At 39.3% G+C, this 21,316-nt stretch overlaps 1 protein-coding gene across 1 annotated transcript in view; it reads left to right on the top strand.

The window, feature by feature from the left end:
* Nucleotides 1–21,316, top strand: part of lrba (LPS-responsive vesicle trafficking, beach and anchor containing) — an 866,835-nt gene that overhangs the window by 111,023 nt on the left and 734,496 nt on the right. The window contains exons 21-22 of the mRNA XM_060827381.1: nucleotides 1,176–1,299; nucleotides 12,855–13,047. Of these exons, the coding sequence (XP_060683364.1) occupies nucleotides 1,176–1,299; nucleotides 12,855–13,047 (317 nt within the window). The remainder of the gene's footprint in view (nucleotides 1–1,175; nucleotides 1,300–12,854; nucleotides 13,048–21,316) is intronic.

Below are 21,316 nucleotides of genomic sequence, written 5' to 3'. Positions count from 1 at the left end.
CCAGTTCTGGGCACCACACTTTTAGAAGATTGTGAAGGGTTTAGGTAGGGTGCTGTAAAGATTGATGAGAATAGTTCTGGGTGTAAAGAACTCAAGTTATGTTGCTTCTGACCTGTTCTCATTAAAAAAGAAAAATGAGAAAAGTACAAATAAAGTAAGACAAAGTCGTGAGGGGCCTGGACAGAATAGATAGGAAGAAACAGTTCCTATTTGTGGAAGTATGAAGAACCAGAGGAAATTATTTTGTTGTGATTGGCAAAAAAAGAAAATGTGACATTACATTTTTTGGGTCTGGGTTGCTCTGAGAGTCGTGAAGGCAGATTCAAAATGCTTTCAGAAGTGAATTAGATCATCGTCTGAAGAAGTGAAATTTACAGGGGTTTGAGGAAAAGAGAGGACAATGGCACAAGATGGATTGTTTTTGCAGAGACCTATTGCACAATGACAAACTAAGTGGTCCTGTCCTGCGTTATAATAATTCTATGATACCAGAAGTATGGGAGAATACAGATATGGAAAGGATTGACTGGACAAATGTTGTATCTATTGAAAAGAAGGCTGCTTTGATAGGAGTCTTTAAAGCCAGAAAAGGTTTTGATACAGCGGATGCAAAGAGAATGTTTCAAGTTGTGGGAAAAAGCAGAAATAGAGAGCATCAATAATCACGAAGAAATCCATTTATGATTTCTATATATTCACCCAAAATATGCAACTATTTATATTTGTGTAAATTTAGTTTTAGTGTCCCAGGTTCGATTCCAGCTTCGGGCAACTGTCTGTGTGGAGTTTGCTCATTCTCCTTGTGTCTGCGTGGGTTTCCTCCAGGTGCTCTGGTTTCCTCACAGTCCAAAGATGTGCAGGTCAGGTGAATTGGCCGTGCTAAATTGCACATAGCATTAGTCAGAGAGAATTGGGTTTAGATGAGTTACTCTTCGGAAGGTGGATGTGGACTTGTTGGGTCGAAGGGCCTGCTTCCACATTGTAGGGAATCTAATCTAATCGTATTGAGCTTAATTAGTGGGTGGATTTTTAAGGCACTCCTGCAAAAAGAAAAAGTGTAAGTTTTCTTGATTTCTGAATTCTAGGAGTCACAAATCAGCCTGATTTATCTTTTACAGTACTAATTGCTTTGAAAGTTCTATCAGTTTTAAAATTGCATTCTGATTATTTTTCAGAAATACTGAAAGTAATTGCAACATTGTTGAGGAACTCTCCTCAAATGTTAGAAACTATGGAGGTTCGGCGTGTTTTTTTATCGGATATGATCAAACTTTTCAACAACAGCCGAGAAAACAGGAGGTATGTTTGCTGTTGAGGTAAATTTTGACTGCTTTAATTTAATTGAATTAATTATGCTTGGCCCCATATTCTGATTTTCTTAACTGCGAAGTTTGGTTTTGTTTGGACAAGTAATTTAGTAACTTCTGATTTTCTCACTCGCCAATCCACTTGAGTATGTTTAGATCTCTTTACTTAAATATTGACTAAAGGGTGAAGTTGCTTGGCAGAAAGCTTGGGGAAAATAAATTTGTTGATACATTTTGAGCACTTTCCTCGGATCATGCAGAACACTTTCAAACACAGACCCCCCTGCTTAAAGATTGTAAATGTTTAACCCCTAAGAATTGAACAATTTTTTTAATAGCTCAGTCAATAATATCTCCTGAACATAAGCTCCAGCATTTAAAAAAAAAGTGCTTTGCTCTGTACATGCTGAGTGTAATACTGTGCTTGTTCTTGATTTTGAGTTTTAATTAATGTTTTTAAGTTTTGTCATTTTATCTTGAAATTTTGTACTTTCGAGTTGCTCAAACTAAATCACCTATATACCTGTATCTTATCTATATTGTTCATCAATATTATTTTCCCTCTGTCACCTTTTCACTGGAAAGTTGCGAGTTTTCTTAATTGCTTAGTCTTGGAAACATTGATCTAATTTTTCAAGGAAACAGGAGGTGCATTACATCCAATTCTTCTTTGAACGCTTTGCAACTGATATGGGCCTCTCCTCCAGTAAAATGAAACTCATTGACTCCTTTGTCACTCCTTTAACATTGAGAAGGCCTGTTGGCTGGTCATTTCTCCTGATTTCCTTCCTCACGAAGCTTAAATTTCCTTCAGGCTCTTCCCTACCTTTGTGTGGAAATTCCTCATGGATCTCAATCATGACCATTCTAAAGTTTGTTTTGTCCATAAAAATGATATGTCCTCCCATGATCCCATTCCTGAGAATCTGAGAGAGGGAGATGCATTGTTTTAAGTTGAGCCGTAGTTAGAGTTTAGTACAACATTGAAATTGCTAAACTAAGCTTTAGACATCATATATTTTTGAGAGTATTTTTATCTCATTGTATCATTTGCCTCTATCTCCTTCAGCACCAGTTGCTGAAACACTCATCAAGTTGCTTCATTTTAAGATTTGATTATTTCACTGCTTTTGTGATACACCTTTCATTTGCCATCCTCCTTGAAGTTTATCTCATTCAAAACTTTAATTTGGGTTAAATCCTGTATGAAATCAAAAATTCTTCCTTCTGTATTCATGATTGTGTGTATACTATCTCAGAAATCTTCTCCAGCTCTGCAACTCTCCAAGAAGCTTTGTTCCCCTGACCTTTTGTGCCTTCTTTCCCATTTTCTTTACTTCCTCTTTGGAATGTTTGCCTTTAGATGTATATAGATTAGACTTACAGTGTGGAAACAGGCCCTTCGGCCCAACAAGTCCACACCGACCCGCCGAAGCGCAACCCACCCCTTACCTAACGCTACGGGCAATTTAGCTTGGCCAATTCACCTGACCTGCACATCTTTGTGACTGTGGGAGGAAACCGGAGCACCCGGAGGAAACCCACGCAGACACGGGGAGAACGTGCAAACTCCACACAGTCAGTCGCCTGAGTCGGGAATTGAACCCGGATCTACAGGCGCTGTGAGGCAGCAGTGCTAACCACTGTGCCACCGTGCCGCCCATAACCACTGTGCCACTGTGCCACCGTGCCGCCCATAACCACTGTGCCACCGTGCCGCCCATATAGTAGTTATTGTTTGTGGTTTGGAATGACCTTCCAAATCTTGACTTCTCGGCCTCCAACTTCTGGATAACTTTCTCAATGACCCACTTTGTGCTGGTGTCTATTTTTGTTTGTACTTCTATGAATTGTCTTCATGCTGTTTTAATGTTAAAGCCATTGTATTAATGCAAGTTTTTCAAGTGACCAAATCGGTGTCCACCATATTATAGATTTGGCTTCACCAGTGACTTTAAGCTTGCAGAAATTGGTTAAGATGTGGGATTCACCAAGTGCGAGGAGTAGTTGTAGCATATAAAACTAGCAGCAGTAGTAGGCAATTCCGCCCCTTAAACCTTGCTAATCCATTTAATACAATCATGGCTGATCTCATCTCTGCCTCAACTCCACTTTCCTGCCTGTTCCAGATAAATCTTTACCTTGTTACTAATTACAAATCTGTCTATCTCCTCAAATTTATTCAGTTTCATGGTGTCCATCATGCTCTGAGGATGGGAATTTTGCATATTCTTGACCCTTTGAGAGAAGTAATTATGCTTTATTTGCATTTAGATCTACCACCCCTTAGCCTAAAACTGTGACCTCTCATTCTAGTTTGCTCCACAAGGGGAATCATCCACGTTCTGTTCCCTTTATCAATCCCCTCTAGTATCTTTAGTTATCTCAATTAATGTCTTTTCATTCTTTTAAACTCTGAGTACAGGTATAAACTGCTCATTATCTTCTCACAAGACAAGCCAAGTATGATAAATGCTTTTAATTAGAAGTTGAATGTACAGATGAGGGAGAGGGTTCTTATATGCAGCAGTAGTGTCCCTGCCTCTGGTTCGGGAGGCTTGCATTCCAAGTCCCACCTACTATATACATAACTATATACATCTTGGAAAGTTTTGGAAATAGTCTTTCGCAAAGTAGAAGATATTAGCTACAGTAGCATCAATTTTGACTTTGGTAAAAACAAGCTGCCAGAATGGCACTGATAACACTTTCACAGAGGTTACTTGACCCAGTTTGTGATTGGAAGTGAATGTTAGATTTGAAGACATAATCTGAGAGAACTTTCTTTAGGAGAAACAACCTTTGTCCTCTTGGATCATTGTTTGATCTCTCTTGCACAAATTTGCAAATGAGTTTGCCACTTTTTGGTTCCTGAAAGGTGCTTCATCTATCTCAAATGACCAGGGGTTGTGCCTACCATACAGGTGTTTTAACTCTTGTATCTAGCAAAGAAACTGCAAGTTGACCCGTAATAGTAACACATGATATTTATTTCACAAAATTAATATTATAACAAAATACCCTATAAATAAACCATTTACACCATATATAAAATCAAATATCTTTTACTTGAACTTAACTGGATGATTATATACCATCACGCTAGATTTTGGCCTTGATCCACATGGTGATGATCATCAGGTGGTCTTCTCCCAATGGTCTCAGGGTGTCTTCTCTTTATAGTGGTTGGTCTCGAGTTACCACTCCTGAGGATGGTGTTGCACTGATTCTTAGAAGTCTTCATGCCCTTTTGAGAGGGTCATCGATGTCTATCAGTAGATTGTTCAGGGCATGATTGCCCTGACCAATTGGTCCTAATCAGGCATTGATATTTCAATGGCAGGGTGGTCCTTGGGCATCCATTTCAGTTGGTGGTAGTGATGGGAGAATGTGAATTTCGTCAGGGGTACGGTCTGACTGAGCGAATGTGTCGGGGATGTCATTGGTATTTGGGCTAATCCGGCCTTGTCACTTGATCTAGGGCAGTGTCATCTGCCTCACACTTATCAAGATGGTGAGACTGGCTGTGTTGAGTGCCATTGGCTTTTAATTGGTTTACACGGTGCCAGCTGTTTTTTCCTGTGGCTCACAGAGCTTTGTATGCTGAGGGTCTCGCCTTATTCATTACGGTGTGGGGACATGGGGTGAGGAAGGAGTTTGGGTTGTATATTTGTAGCATTACATGCTGTCCTATAGGGTACTCGAAAGGTTGACTTTCCTGCTGAAGTAAGCCTTACTTAATTTCCTTTTGGTCCCTAACCTGACTGCTGCTGCTAACTGAAATGGCCTTGGTATTTTCCGTTAGCTGCTGCACCACTTTTTCATGAGTGGTGACAGATTCTGAGAGGTCAAGCCCAAATAAGTAGTTGACTGTTTTCGTGGGTGAGCTTGTCATGAGAGTATGAAGGATATACCCCTGGGGATTGTGAGATGGTGTTGTGTACCATCATGAGGACGAGTGGAAGTAGTGTCCCAAGTTCTATTGTCCTGCTGCACTATTTTCCTTAGGGTGCGTTTCATCCTTTCCACAATCCCCCTCGATTGAGGGTGGCATGCAGTGTGGAATTTCTGCTTGATACCAAGCAAAGTCATCACATTCTGCATGACTTGGCCGGTGAAATGGGTTCCCTGATTTGTCTCGATTTTGTGGGGTAAACCTCAACTCATTTCATGAACGTGTCTATGATGTCTCGAATATAGGTAAATCTGTTCCTACATGGTGGAAGGGGACCTGTGTAATCAATTTGTAGATTTGTCCAGGGCCCTTCCATTGGATGGGTGCAGTTTTCCCTTTCAAGCATGCCTGTCTGGATTATTTTGGGCGTACATCAGACAGTTCCTTATGTAGTGTGCTGCATCCTTATGTAACTCTGCTCATGAACACACTCCTGTCAGTTGTTTGGTAGTGGCCTCCATTCCTTGGTGCCTGTGCCCATCATGGTATTGGTATATGATCTGATTTCTGTCTTGAATCGGACCTACGTAAACTCCTGCCTTTAAAACTAATCCATCCTGTGTCTGTAGGGAACTCCTTCCATTTCATAAACTCCCAAAATCTGTTTCAAGGAATTATCATGTTGTGCGTGCCTAAGGTTGTCTGCTTGTTTGGCTTACATGACTGCATTTGCCTGCTCACCTGAATGGCTGCCAGAATTCTCCTACATGAGCACCCCTCTTAACTAACACATCTGCTTTGCGGTTATCTTCTGGGGATGTTTTGTGATGGCTTCTAACTTTAATTATGCCATATTTTCCTTCCACCGACAGATTTTATTAAGAGGGCTGATGGTAGGGGTTGTCAATCAGCAGCAATAAAGCCTCAAGCTTCCCAAAATGGTATAAATTCAGTGAGGCTGTTGTACACATACATGCTGTCAGAGTTTATATCTGTGGATGAAGAGATCAGATTGGGGTAGCCGACTACATAGGCTACAGATGCTAGTTCAGAAGTTTGGGGACTTGGATGTCTGGGAATTGTAAAGCTCATTCAACTAGTGGCAGTCCTTTAGGCTCTGTCATATATATCCCGCAGCCAGACTACCATCCTCTACGGTGGAGGATCCATCTACATAAATTTTGACTGTGTGTCTGTGCCTCAACCTTTTGTCTCATTCCTCATCATTTCTCCTGTTGCTTTGGAATAAAGGCCTGGTGGGGTGTTTAGTAACTATGATTTGGCAGTCATGTGAGTCTTCCCCATAATTTAGGTTATTGGTGAGGAACGTGGGCACTCTGATACATCTGACTATGATGCAATGACCTTGAAGCAGATTAGTCCATCATGCGGCTCAAATCTGGCTCACTGAGCCGTTGTTGTTTCAGCTGTCCAGCTGGAGCTGGACTAGGGTGTGCTCAGTTGATACTTGTTTAAATCCACTGACTATAATGTAGTTGAAGTGCTGGACTGTCCAAAAGACTCTAAGGTATCGTTTACACGTGGAAAACTCTTTCTTCGTGGGCAGTAGGACCCTGGAGACATAGGTCACTGGATCTGGCCTACCATGCTGCTCTTGCAGTAGAACAGCAGCTATCGTCTGGTCTGTTATTGCAACTTCTAGGGCATATGGTAAGTCAGAGTTGGGAACTAGTAAGGCAGGTGCTGTTACAACGTCATGTTTTAAACCAGTTACTGCCTTTGTATGTTGGGATGTCCAGTTCCAGGCAACATTCTTTTTCAGCAACAGAGTGGGGCTGCTTTGGTAGCGAACCCATCGGTGTGGTTCTTGCAGTCTCCCACTCTACCTAGAAAAGATCAGAGGGCACTAATATCTCAGGAGTGGGAGTAGCGCTATTTGCTTTTGGTCTATCTCTTTTTTTTTCCCCATATGGGTGACTATCTTTCCCAAGTGTGTAACCTGAGGGCTGTAGAATCTGTGTCTTGTTGGGTTTATTTTACTACCTAGCCCACGTGAAAGGTCAAGTAATTCATCTAGGAGCTGGATATGTTCCTCCTTTATTTCAGTTTGTAGGAGTAAGTTGTCTACATACTGGATTAGGCAGTCAGGCCAGAAAACCTTTCTAGGCCCTTGACTAATCGTCTATGGAAAATCAAGGATACGTTATGGAACCCTTGGGGTAGATTAGTTGGTATTGTGCTGGTCCTGGAAGGTAAACACAAATTTGTACTGTGAGGACCGATTTAAGGGTATGGGTCAAAAACCATATCAAGTACTGTGAAGTATTTCGCTTGAGGGGCTTGTTTCATTATTGTAGCTGGGCTGTTGGCTGCTATTGGTGCATTGGGTGGGATGACTTTATTAAGCTTCTCATAATCAATGGTTAAATACTCTGAACCATCTGGTTTTCTGCCTAGCCAAATTGAAACATTATTAGTGGAGGCTACAGATCACAGCACTCCTTGCTGTAACAGACTGTCAGTTACCTTGGCTACCTCCCCTCTGCCTGTCTGGAGAACCTTATTTTCTTGGTGGTTTTGGGTCTGGCCCCTCGATAATAATCTCTCCTGGGATATGCCAGTTGTCATGTTTATATTGGGCGAATATCCCTTTTGTGTTTCACTATAACCTCTCTCATAGCAGGTCATTGTTAGGGAATTGAACCAAAACTCCCCTGTTGTGCTTATCTGATTAGCATAACTGCTTGTTGAAATGATGTGGTGTTGCTAAATGGAGACAGTTGACCTATGCAGGCATTTACTGGATCAAAGGCAAGATTGTGCCTAGTCATGTACAGTAGAACCTCGATTAGCCGAGCAAGACCGGTGGGGAGTATTTTGTTCAGATAACCAGAAGCAAGTGGTAATTTATCAGTGCCGGTTATCTGAATATTTCTTGGTTATCTGGCAATGCACGCCATAATGCCATCTAACTGATCTATCGTACGCAAGCGGCAATTTGACTGCCAGTTACCAAACATTTCTTGGTTATCTGGCAATGCGCACCATAATGCTGTTTAACTGATAGCTGAATGCTGAGTTGCCTAATGCCATTTTTACGGGACCTTGACAAAAATTCGGATAATTGATGTTCGGTTAGTCGAGGTTCTACTGTAATCAACGCCAAGAATGTGTTCTGCACCTGGGGGAAGGTTGACTAAGATAGCAGGGAGGTGGCATGTAATGGCGCCTAGTTTAAATTCGGTATGTTCAGTAATGTACCCCTCCTGTACATGGCAAGTAAATCTGCTTTAAAGCAGTAGTTCCTATGATCCACCAGGGAGATCATTACATTTCGAGGTATTCAGGGTTGTGTAAAAATCTCTGGTATCCCAAAGAAATTCTATAGGGTGGCTGTTGACTCATGGAGTCCCTACATTGTCTCAGTTTGTGTCGCAGATGCACACTAGGAAGGCAGAAACCTGACACAGTCATGCCGATGTCTCATAGGGTGAGACTGGTGGGTATATGGTTTGGCTAGTATCCACAGCATGCACAGTTGGTCCAACACTGCAATCCTGTTGCTATAAATTCTGTGTCTTATGATTCTGCTCCACAATCACCTGATGAAGATGCAGCGCTTCGAAAGCTAGTGCTTCCACATATACCTGTTGGACTATAACCTGGTGTTGCCTGATTTCTAACTTTGTCCATCTAAGTCCAACGCTGGTACCTCCAAATTATAATGACAGTCTGCTTAATTCAATTATCAATCCAGTAAACCTCCTTTGAGCCACCTCCAATGCAATTATATTTTTCCTTAAATAAGGAGACTAAAACTGTGCACAGTGTTTTAAGATATACAGGGCATTGGTGAGACCACAACTGAAGCATAATATCCTTCATAGTACGTTCAATTCCTCTTGTACTAAAGGATAGCATCCCATTAGCCTTCTTGACAATCTGCTGTATCTGCAAGCGAACGTTTTGTAACACATGCACCAGAGCACTTAAATTCCTTTACACTTCACAATTCTGCAGTTGTTTTCCATTTAAGTACAAGTAACAATAAAATCATTAACTTATGACTACTTTTGATCTCGTTCACATAACTATTCTTCACAGAATCGCCGAATTATTATAGGCTGAATGGCCTCCATTCACACTATCGTGTCTGTATCAATTCTCTGAATGACTTGGTGCCAATCTTCTGCCTTTTCCCTGTACCCCTGCACAGGTTTTCTGTTCAAATATTTGTCTTGTGCTTTCTTGAACGTCTAATTGAACCTACCTCTTATAGAAGATGTTATACAACTAACCCTAATCAAACAAATGGAACATAATTCTTCACTTAATCAAGTCAAATTTATTGAAAAACATCTTCATTATACATCAATGCTTTAAACAAATGTCCTGAACATCTGCATTCTGCAATTCCAGAACTATAGAAACAGTTGCAATTTTGCTCAATCTTGGTTTTCTCCTTTGACCACTTCTCCCAAAGCAGCCTCTGTGTCTCTTTATGTTCTGCTGAATTTCTAAGTAATTGAATGACAATCTGTGACTTCTCTACTGTGTTGAATTAATTATGTTTGCTATTACTATGTTTACTATTAATTTCTTTAAAGCAGCAGTGAACTGGAAGTAAAACTATTGACATTGCTAGACTCACTGACATGCTAAGGAAGATGAAACGACATCTTAACTAGGTGACTTAGTCTGACCGGTACTTTAATACTATTGCTCTGATTACCACATTAGAACTATTTTATAACTGACTGAAAGTAACAGTTAAACAACCAAAGTGAAATGTTAGCTTTGGTAACTCATTAAATAGCTATCACTATAGTTAAATGCAAATATAAGGTAGCTTAAGGCTCAAAGGAACAATAACTTTTAAACAGTTTTATCTTGTTTTCAGCATTAAAAAAAATCCATATTTTAAAAATACTCTCATTGAGATGTCTTCCAGCTATCACAAGTGCATCAGGTGGCCAGTGTGGTGTCTCAACTAAACATTTGTGTGTATGTATTTGGCTTGATTTTAATTTGCACTTGATTCAATTTCAAAACAGCCAACAGCAAAACTTTAGTAGTAAACAAGATAATGGATGAGTGCCACGCCTTTCTCGCCCCCCCCGCCCCCCCCCCCCCCCCCCTTCCCCTCTCTCTCTCCCCCCCCCATGGTAGGCTACTGCAAATAATACGGAGATATGGCATTGAGGGTGAATTGGAGGTTTGGATTAGGAATTGGCTGGCTGGAAGAAGACAGAGGGTAGTAGTTGATGGTAAAGGTTCATCTTGGAGTGCAGTTACCAGCGGTGTTCCACAAGGATCTGTTCTGGGACCATTGCTGTTTGTCATTTTTATAAATGACCTGGAGGAGGGGTTAGAAGGTTGGGTGAGCAAGTTTGCGGATGATACGAAAGTCGGTGGAGTTGTTGACAGTGAGGAAGGATGTGGCAGGTTACAACGGGATATAGATAAGCTGCAGAGCTGGGCAGAAAGGTGGCAAATGGAGTTCAATGTTGCTAAGTGTGACGTGATTCACTTTGGTAAGAGTAACAAGAAGATGGGGTACTGGGCTAATGGTCGGATACTTGGTTGTGTGGATGAGCAGAGGGATCTTGGTGTCCATGTACGCAGATCTCTGAAAGTTGCCACCCAGGTAAATAGTGCTGTGAAGAAGGCATATGTCGTACTGGCTTTTATTGGTAGAGGAATTGAGTTCTGGAGTCCTGAGGTCATGTTGCAGTTGTATAAGACTCTGGTGCGGTCACATCTGGAGTATTGTGTGCAGTTTTGGTCTCCATACTATAGGAAGGATGTGGAGGCACTGGAACGGGTGCAGAGGAGGTTTACCAGGGTGTTGCCAGGTATGGTAGGAAGATCGTATGAGGAAAGGCTGAGGCACTTGGGGCTGTTTTCATTGAAGAAAAGGTGGTTTAGGGGTGACTTGATAGTGGTGTACAAGATGATTAGGGGTTTAGATAGGGTTGACCATGAGAACCTTTTTCCACGTAGGAAGTCAGCTATTATGAGGGGGCATTGCTTTAAATTAAGGGATGGTAGGTATAGGACAGATGTTAGGGGTAGATTCTTTACTCATCGAGTCGTGAGTTCATGGAATGCCCTGCCAGTAGCAGTGGTGGACTCTCCCTCTTTATGGGCATTTAAACGGGCACTGGATAGGCATATGGAGGATAGTGGGCTAGTGTAGGTTAGGTGGGCTTGGATCGGCACAATATCGAGGGCCGAAGGGCCTGTACTGCGCTGTATTTTTCTATGTTCTATGTAACGGTTAATTTATTACAAAACTGTAATTGTTTAACTGAAATTAATAAAGTTAACAAAACATATCACCAAAACTTAGAACTGTTCTAGCAGAATTTCAACTTGCTTCTGTATTAAATGGATGGTCATGTGAAATGCTGGTGGATTCTTGCAGTTTGGAGAGGCTTAATATTTTAGGTAACATGTAACAATATTTCGTCTGGGTAAAAGTAAAGTATATGCCTGCATCCCCCTTATTTGGCTTTGAAACAAAGTTGCTTTGTGTATATAGTTATGTGACAAATGCAAATTAAGAAAATGTTGTACTTGATGTATGTCTGAATTTTAAATATACTTGCTGTTTGTAATCATTTAAGATTTTGTTTATGTTGCAAGAAAGTGATTTGTTAAATGTTTGCACTTTGAAGTTTAGAATTAATTCGTAGTCATGTCATATCCAGCTAAAATTATTAGAATATAATTTTTTCATAAACTTGGCAAGTGCTCAGAATACCAGCACTTACGGAGAAAATTTGTAGCTCGGATGCTGTGGTTCTGTTCACCGAGCTGGGAATTTGTGTTGCAGATGTTTCATCCCCTGTCTGGTGACATCTTCAGTGCTTGGAAGCCTCCTGTGAAGCGCTTCTGTGATGTTTCTTCCGGCATTTATAGTGATTTGTACCTGCCACTTCCGGTTGTCAGTTCCAGCTTTTCGCTGAAGTGGTCGGTATATTGGGTCCAGGTCGATGTGCTTATTGATTTGAATCTGTGGATGAGTGCCAGGCCTCTAGGAATTCCCTGGTTGTTCTCTGTTTGGCATGTCCTATAATAGTAGTGTTGTCCCAGTCGAACTCATGTTGCTTGTCATCTGCGTGTGTGGCTACTAAGGATTAGCTAGTCATGTCGTTTCGTGGCTAGTTGGCGTTCATGGATGCGGATCATTAGCTGTCTTCCTGTTTTTCCTATGTAGTGTTTTGTGCAGTTCTTGCATGGGATTTTGTACACTACATTGGTTTTACTCATGCTGGGTATCGGGTCCTTCGTCCTGGTGAGTTGTTGTCTGAGAGTGGCTGTTGGTTTGTGTGCTGTTATGAGTCCTAGTGGTCGCAATAGTCTGGCTGTCAGTTCAGAAATGTTTTTGATGTATGGTAGTGTGCCTAGGGCATCAACAGATGCCTCAGGGAAAGACAACGGAATGAAGACATGCCACAACCAAAACACTACCATACATCTGCAATACAAATTTCCAGTTCGGCGAACAGAACCACAACAACTTACGGAGAAAGTCCAGTGCAATTTTCTAAGTTAATGTAACTAGTCTTTCTTGTTGAATTAAAATAAGGTAATTTATTATTGTTTGTATTTCTCATTTGTACTTTGATTTGATTGCAGTTTTGCATATTGCTAAAAAAAACAGAACTGTCATTCTTGTATTGCAGGAGCTTACTGCAGTGCTCAGTATGGCAAGAGTGGATGTTATCTCTTTGCTATATCAATGCTAAGAATTCTGAAGAACAAAAAATAACGGAGATGGTATACGCTATCTTCCGAATATTGCTTTATCATGCAATAAAGTATGAGTGGGGTGGCTGGCGTGTCTGGGTGGATACACTCTCAATAACCCATTCAAAGGTGAGAATATTTTTAATATACTCTAGATAACAAGCTAATTTTCCAGTCTGTTTGTTGCTATTTAATGTTTTCCATGACCAGTGTGTAAAATAACAAAAGATTGTGTCACTTGAGTTTCTGCTTGAAACTGAGTTTCATAGGAAATTGCTTAATTAAAATTACTATATTTTTGCATATATTAATGCTAGGTGGGTCCTTTACTGAAAATTGATTTATTATTGGATGTTTCAAGGAAGATCTTGATGAAGGGCAAATTGACTGTTTTAATTTTTAAGCCACATGGGGGCATACTTGATCTTTGCGCTGTTAGTCGCGTGATTACAGTGAAGAGAAGTAAATGAGAATTGGATGACAGTGCTAGAGAACATATTGCAAGTCCATTTCATTTTGACAATCAGGATTGTGCTTTTATCATTTCGGGAAGACCAATTTATGCCGTGACTACTTTGAATGTTTCAATTTTCAATAATATATTGAGTTTTTGCATTTCTTTTAAACCTGGTTAATTCTGCTGTAATCTGGAACAGTAAAAACAAATTATTTCTCCTTCAAGACTTTTTTGATGTGTTAACAATCAACTTCTTGAGATTAAAGGATAAAATTGTAGTTATCAAAAATTATTAGCTACGTGTAACTATTTAAGATTATTACGTCAACTTTTAAGTGGTAGCTTGGATGAGCCTTTATGGATGCTTTTTGATAGTATATCCCTGACACACTCTTCAAAATAACATAGTGCTTTGCTTCAACAATTCACTATTCCACAGCATCTACCTGTGTTATTCAAGGGAAAGGCTATCACTTAGACAGGGCAAGCAGAGATGAGATATTGTCCTATGGACAATGTAGTAGATGTGATGATAGTGACTAAAGTGTACTTTACATGTGCATTTTTTAAAAAAAAATTTGAGGTTCATTTTGACAAGAAAATGTGTGTGGGGTTAGGGTTAATGTCGGGAGACACACAGGGTAATTCCCATGAAAGACCATGAGTGCAGAATTCTGACAGATTGACTGCAGTGCGTTTCACAAGTTTCAAACTGTTAGGGAATTTTAATAGAATGTCCAAGGTACTAAATGGTGATATACAGCTATGGATACCTCTGTTATGATTGACCTTGTATTTAATATTAATGACAAAAAATCAAGCTTGTATTTGACTACAGTTTCATAATGTTTTGAGTCAAATTTCTATGGAAAACCTTTTTGTTAAAAATCATGGAAGTCTGTTTTTAGTCAACTAATTCCAAGAGAGTGGAGGAGCAGAGGAACTTTGCAAAGGATATTTGCATATTGTTTGAGACAGGAGGGCATCTTTGGAAAGGTCCTCATGAAATGAATGGGATCCTGGGCTTTATAAATGGATGTGTAGAGTACAAAAGCAAGCATGTTATTCTGAAGCTGTATCAAACACTCTTAACATGCCCATGAAGCAAAAGTAAATGAAGTGACCAGTCAGATTTTGGTGTATGCTAACTGAATTATGTCAAAACAATCTTCAAGAAAGGAAAGTGTGTGCTGGGAAACTAGTATTCAAATTCTGGACCACATTAAACTAGGATGATGTGTTTTCCTGTGTGTTGAATGAGTTTCAATCTATTTGCTGTACTGGAATCAAATCATCTCTTTCTGAGGACTATCCGTGCACCAAGTATGTTAGAGTTCCAGTCCATGCGTCTTTGCCTAGCTTGCTTTGTTGATATGCTCAATTCAGTTAGTGTAAATCTCTTGTTGTGTCAACATTGTAAATGTTGGTTTTGTTTGCCAGATTTACCCAGAAGTTTAGTATTATTTTTCCTCCATTGCTTACTTGGAGATACCTGTAAAACTGCACTGCAGTAACTAATTTTACTGTAACTTTGTACTCCACAATGGACATAATCTCGTACTGCCAAGAATCCCTCTTATTTCACATGAAATCAGAATAGTCAATGTTGAGAGGAAATGTAATATTTGGTGCCATGTCTTGCAGCTGAAAAGTGGAAGTTTTATCTCTCTCAAAGCAGTAGTCATGCTACCCTCTCTGTTAGACAGGAAAAATGAGAAAAGGACCTATAGCATTTTGTATTCCCCTTGGATTATTTTTTCTTGATATCACAGACATGTGTTTTTCTAAGCTTGTAATGTTGAAATGACTGAAAAATAATTTTAGAAAATTTTGAGGAGTGAAAGTGAGTTAGAAAGATGCTTTAAAGTATAACTTAAGTCTTGACAGCACCTGTTCTCAAACCGAAATACCATCTTTATATTGATATGTACCTCGCAGTGTTTTGAATTGACTAAAATGCCAATACAGCATCAGCCTTCCTTTTTGCTGCCTACCCTATGCAGCAGCACTAACTTATGCTTCTGTTTTAGCTTCAATACTCTAAAATCCATAATAGCATGTCACAGGAACACAAACAAAATTAGAGCAGGTGTCTAAAGGCTTGGAATTTTGATGAATGTCTCAAAGGAGGAAAGAAAGTCAGAAGTTTAAGGATGGATTTGAAATACTTGGATTAATAGAAGGCACTCATGCATTAATTAAAAGCAATGATGCTTAAAACTAGGAGGCAAGTACAGATATGAGGGTTGCGGGACTGCAGGCGTTGAGAGATTTGAAAATAAGGATGACTACTTTAAAATCGAAGATTTGATTAATCAAAAAAAATGAGAAAATCGGTGAATGCAAGTGAGATGACTGAACAGAACTTGATACGAAAACAAATTGCTGGAAAAACTCAGTAGGTCTGGCAAGATCTATGGAGAGAAAACAGTTGACATTTTGGGTCCAGTAGCCTCCTTCAGGTCACTGAACCTTAAACATTCACACTGTTTTCTCTCCACATGTGCTGTCAGATCTATTGAGTTTTCCGAGCAATTGCTTTTGTATGTTATTTCCAGGAACAGGAGTTATTTGCTTATTTTGAACAGAACTTGATGCAAGTTAGGATGTGGGCAGCAGAGTTTTGAACAGCGCTTATTTTTGGGGAGTAGACACAGGTGAAATTACTGCATGGTCCAGGTGCAGTACAGGATTGTGCTGGTGACACCTGTTATGTGGGATACTCTTCGGAGGATGGGTGTGGAACTTACCGGGCCGAAAGGCCTGATTCCACACTAGGGATTCTATGCATAATCAGGCCTTTGTTGACTGACTTTTTGTCAAACACTTGTAACCATATTTTGTAGATGGCTGAGTTGGTACAGTTGAGTCACTTCATCATTGGTGACCTTTTGAGAAAGGTAACTGAAGTATTGGTATTGTTCAACATATTCCAAAATTTCTCCTTCAGCATGCATGAAATGTGAAATATTTGGCTGAGCAAGTGTGGATTACTGAGTTTTATCTTGGTAACGTTCAAGGAATAGCTGGCTGACTTGTCTTCAGAATTGAAGATGTCGAGATTGGCATACAAATTTGGGCATAATGAGCAACTGTAGTTCATGCATATGTATGGCAGTCAGATTAGTTTTGTGCAAATAGAAGTTTTGCATTCTCAGCCCATTTGTTTCTTAAAACTGCTCGTAGGAATTTGTTTTATTATGCTGCATATGAATGTAAGTTGTCATTTTTTAATACAGAACAAGTGATTTTCAATCTTTTACTAATGCATGCATTTTGAATCTGTTCCACCATTTTGTTATGCAATATGAGCTAATTTTTGTACTTTGAATTTTGTACTTGCGCTCCTTATTTCCCCAATTATTTATCTGCTTTAATTCAATGGTTTCTACATGGTTTTGTAAAGAGTAGATGTTACGTAATGAACCTATTTGAATTTTTTTTGGAGAAAGTAAGTACAGCAATCTAAGGGGAATGTCTATGATTGTAATTTACCCAGATTTGCAAAGATATTCAGTAAAATTCCACTTAGATTGTGAGCCAAAATGAAAGGCCATGGAATTGAAGCTATGTATAAACTTTGTTCAGTGATTGGTCAGACAATAGAAGAAATACCTGTGAAAGTAGATATTCATGGATATACTGAAAATGGTTAGTTGCATTTGAGGTGCAGCAGTAGTGTCCCTACCTCTGGGTCATAACATCTGGTTTCAAATCCCACTTGTTACATGTATATGTCCTACATGCCTGAACAGGTCTATTTTAAAAATCTTATGCTGAAATTCCTGTTTACTATATTGACTAAAGTCTTGGCAACCCAGTAGCTAAATATTCAAGTTTCCTCATGGCACAGAGTTGGATGATATAAGGAGTACAGATGAGAGACCAGCAGAAATTGCTGAGAAAACTCAATGGGTCTGGCAGAATTTGTGCAGATAGAGCAGAGTTAATATTTTGGTTCCCGTCACCCTTCAGTTAAAGAAGGGTCACTGGACCCAAGACACTAACTCTATTTTCTCTTCATGTTTGCCACCAAACCTGCTGGGTTTTGCCAGCAATTTCTGTTTTTGTTTCTGACTTCCAGTATCTGCAGTTCTTTGGGTTTTCAGTGCTGATGGGAGTGTAGTGTTTTAAAAAAAAAAGGATTGATAGATTAAGTGATTGGTCAACACTTGCCAGATGAATTTTGGTGCAAGCCAGTGTTATTGGGCCTTCCATGTTGGAACAAACAGTATGGATCAGTGTATTTTTTTAAATGGTAAAGGGCTAGGAATTCTGGATATCCACTGAAATTTAGTAGTCCCTTTGTACAGATTTCTAAAATCTATTTGTCATGTACCAAAAGTGATCAAAACTACATTTAGAACATTTTACCCAGTTCTGCACCATACTACAGAAAGGATTAATTGGTTGTGGAAGGAGTGATTTACAAAGGTTCCAGAAAGTCTCAAGGTTAGATTGGATGAAGAAATTAAGTACAATGGGCTTGTATTTATTTATTTTATTTGAGATGTTATGATTTCTAAAGTAATTGATAGAATGTACAGAGAAGCATTCTCTTCTAGAGTTGGGGGCTTTAGGTCATGGGACGTTGGCTTTATTCTGAATCTAAAGTATTCCAGAAAGAAATTAGAAAACGCATTTTGATAAAAATGTTATGTAGGTGGGGGATTCTCTTCCCCATAAAACATTTAAGAACTTGCTAAATAATTAATAGACAATTTTGAAACTGAGATTGGCTTGCAAAAATCTATCAATGAGTTGAAGAATATTGAATTTGGACAAAGTTAAGGTACAGATCAGTTTTAATACTAATGAATGATAGAGTAAGCTGATTGCGTTTCTCTCTGCTGCACCATTTCATTTGTTCACAGCTTTGCAGTGCATTCTTAGCCCATTTTGTTTCTTAAACCTGCCCATTGGAATTTCTCTGATTATGCTGCATGTGATTCTAATGTAAGTTGGATTTTTTTTAACATGAGCTCTATGCTTTTGCTTTTTTTTTATTGAAGCAATTAGCAATTTTATCAACAGCTCAATGCTATTTTCTCCATTATTTCATTTTTTAAAAATTTAAGAGTAGCTGTGTACATTTCCAGTATATTGACCTGAGAGTAATTTTTTTGATTAGATTACTGAGTGTGGAAACAGGTCCTTTGGCACAAGTCCACACTGACCCGCTGAAGTGCAACCCACCCAGACCCATAACCCTACATTTACCCTTTCACCTAACACTACGGACAAATTAGCATGGCCAATTCACCTAACCTGCACACTTTTTTTTGGACTGTGGGAGGAAACTGGAGCATCCGGAGGAAACCCATGCAGACACTGGGAGAATGTGCGAACACCACATAGTCAGTCGCCTGAGGTGGGAATTGAACCTGGGTCTCTGGTGCTGAGAGGCAGCAGTGCTAACCACTGTGCTGCCCATAATCTTTTACTGCCCTTCAATAATTTTGTAAATATCTTTATATTAGTGTGGTATTTTGGAAGGAATTCAACTTGTATAGCTTCTTTATTTAAGTTGGGTTAATTTGAGTTGAATTGTGGAGCAATACATTGTAGGTTCTAGTGTTAAAAATGCCTCATTTGCATTCCTGGGTAATTCCATTTTTTTAAAACAAAAACTGAATTAACAGGAAGACACTGTTGTCACCATTTAAGTCAGTTTAACTTGGATGTTGTATTAGATTTCGTTGATCTGTCACCCTTGCGTCAACTGTTATACACATTTCTTATGGAAAGGTTCTCCTTTTGTCAAAAATCCTGTTCAGTCATATCTTTTTGAGAGGATTTGATTTTTCTTTGTTTTATGGTATATGCTGACAACTATTTATCCCACTTTTATTTTAACTTCCTTGGGTCACAATATTTTATTTTGAGCATTTTTTTCTCCTCTTTCCCCCAAATCTCTAATCAAAAAAAGACCAAATGCTGTAATTTTGAATGACTTTGCAGTGTTACACATCAGAATCTGTGAATTTCCTATAAAAAGCCAAAGAAACTCAATGGCAATTTTATTGTACAGTTTGATAGATTTCCTGTCACCATTGTAGCAGCTAAGCTGTTTGTCACGATGATCCACTCCTCCCACAGCTGCATCGCACTCATTAATGTGTGGTGGCTTTCTGACACTGCTGCACTATTTCCCTTTTCGGTATGATTTGTTGTTGTCAGCATTTAAAAGCTTTGCAAAATGGTATTTTATCCTGTTGCACCTCAAAGTGCATTAGTTGGATGCCATATCCTTATTCCTATTTAAGATTTTCTTGCAAATCTATGTTAGACATTGGATCCAGACTTCAATGCAAAATAGTTTTTAAACCCTTCTAAGATTAAAACTGTGCAAGCAGAAATTACCTTGTGCATGTTAGAAAGGATTTTAAAACATAGCATTTTAAAATCAAAATTAAACATTACAGGGTCACTCCTGATTAAATTATAAGGACAAGTAGCATAAGCTTGTATTTACTTGTAAATGTTAGATTTGAGTTTCTTTTCAATGGTTTTATCAAATACCTTTATCAATTTAAAACAAAAACCTGTTTCCTGTCATGGGAGTCCAGGGCAACTCTTGGACCTTAAAATTAGAATCAGGCCATCCAAACATGAAATTGAAAAGTACTTTTTGAATGTTTATTACTAACTATACATGCAATGAATTGCTCAGGCCAACATTTTGCCTCCTTGCAATTGCAACCAATTAATATCAATTTACATTAAAAACGGATGATTCCAATTCTTGAATCTTTGCTGTTGTGATATAAGATTTGTATATATTTTAACATTTAATTTTTGTATTTGGGTTTTGGAATTTGAATTAGCTCTTGAGCTTCCTTTGTAGGAAAACTTTGAGTCACAGGTAAATATTTGTAAATAAATCGTGTACTCTGGGGAAGTGAGATTTGGAGACTTAGAATCATAGAGATGTTCAGCATGGAAACAAACCCTTTGGTCCAACTTGTCTATGCTGACCAGATATCCTGAATTAATCTAGTCCCATTTGCTAGCATTCGGCCCATGTCCATCTAAACCCTTTCTATTCGTGTACCCATCCAGATGACTTCCATATGTTGCAATTGTACCAGCCTCTGCCACCTTCTCTGTCAGTCATTCCATACATGCATCGGCCTCTGTGTTAAAAATTTACTCTATGGGTCCCTTTTAAATCTTGTCCCTCTCATCTTAAACCTATCCCCTCTAATCTTGGACTACCCTACCCTGTGGAAAAGGCCATGACTATTCATCCAATGCATGTCACTTGTCATTTTATAAACTTCTATAATGTCATCTCTCACCCTGTGACACTCTGAGGGGGGAAAAATGCCCCAGCCAGTTCAGCCTCTCCTCATAGCACAAACTTTCCAACCTTGGCAACATCATTTGTAAACTTTTTCTGAACCCTTTTCAAGTTTCACAACATCTTTCCTATAGCAGGGAGACCAGAGCTGAATGAAGAAGTACAGAGGAACCTTGATTATCGGGCGGCAAGTATTTTGCTTGGCTAATGGAATTCCAGATAACTGAATGGCGGAGTACATAGCTTAGCTGAGCATCAGGACCTTGCAATCTTGCTGGATAATCCGATATTCGGATAATCGAATGCCGGATAATCAAAGTTCCTCTGTATTTCAAAAGTGGCCTAATTAATGTACTGTACAGCCACAACATGACTGCTTAACTCCTATATCAGTGCACTGACTAATAAAGACAAGCATATTAAACTCCTCATTCACCACCCTGTCTACCTGTGACTCCACTTTCAAGGAACTATGAATCTGCATTGCAAGGTCTCTTAGTTCAGCAACACTCCCCAGTACCTTACCATTAAGTTTACAGGTCCTGCCCTGATTTGCCTTACCAAAATGCAGCTCCTCATATTTAACTAAATTAAACTCCATCTGCCACTTCTCAGCTGATTTGCCCATCTGATCAAAG

The sequence above is a fragment of the Hemiscyllium ocellatum genome, chromosome 1 (genome assembly GCF_020745735.1).
Source record: "Hemiscyllium ocellatum isolate sHemOce1 chromosome 1, sHemOce1.pat.X.cur, whole genome shotgun sequence".
NCBI lineage: Eukaryota > Metazoa > Chordata > Chondrichthyes > Orectolobiformes > Hemiscylliidae > Hemiscyllium > Hemiscyllium ocellatum.
The sequence above is the reverse complement of the archived record's forward strand: the minus strand, read 5'-3'. Positions and strand labels throughout refer to the sequence as shown.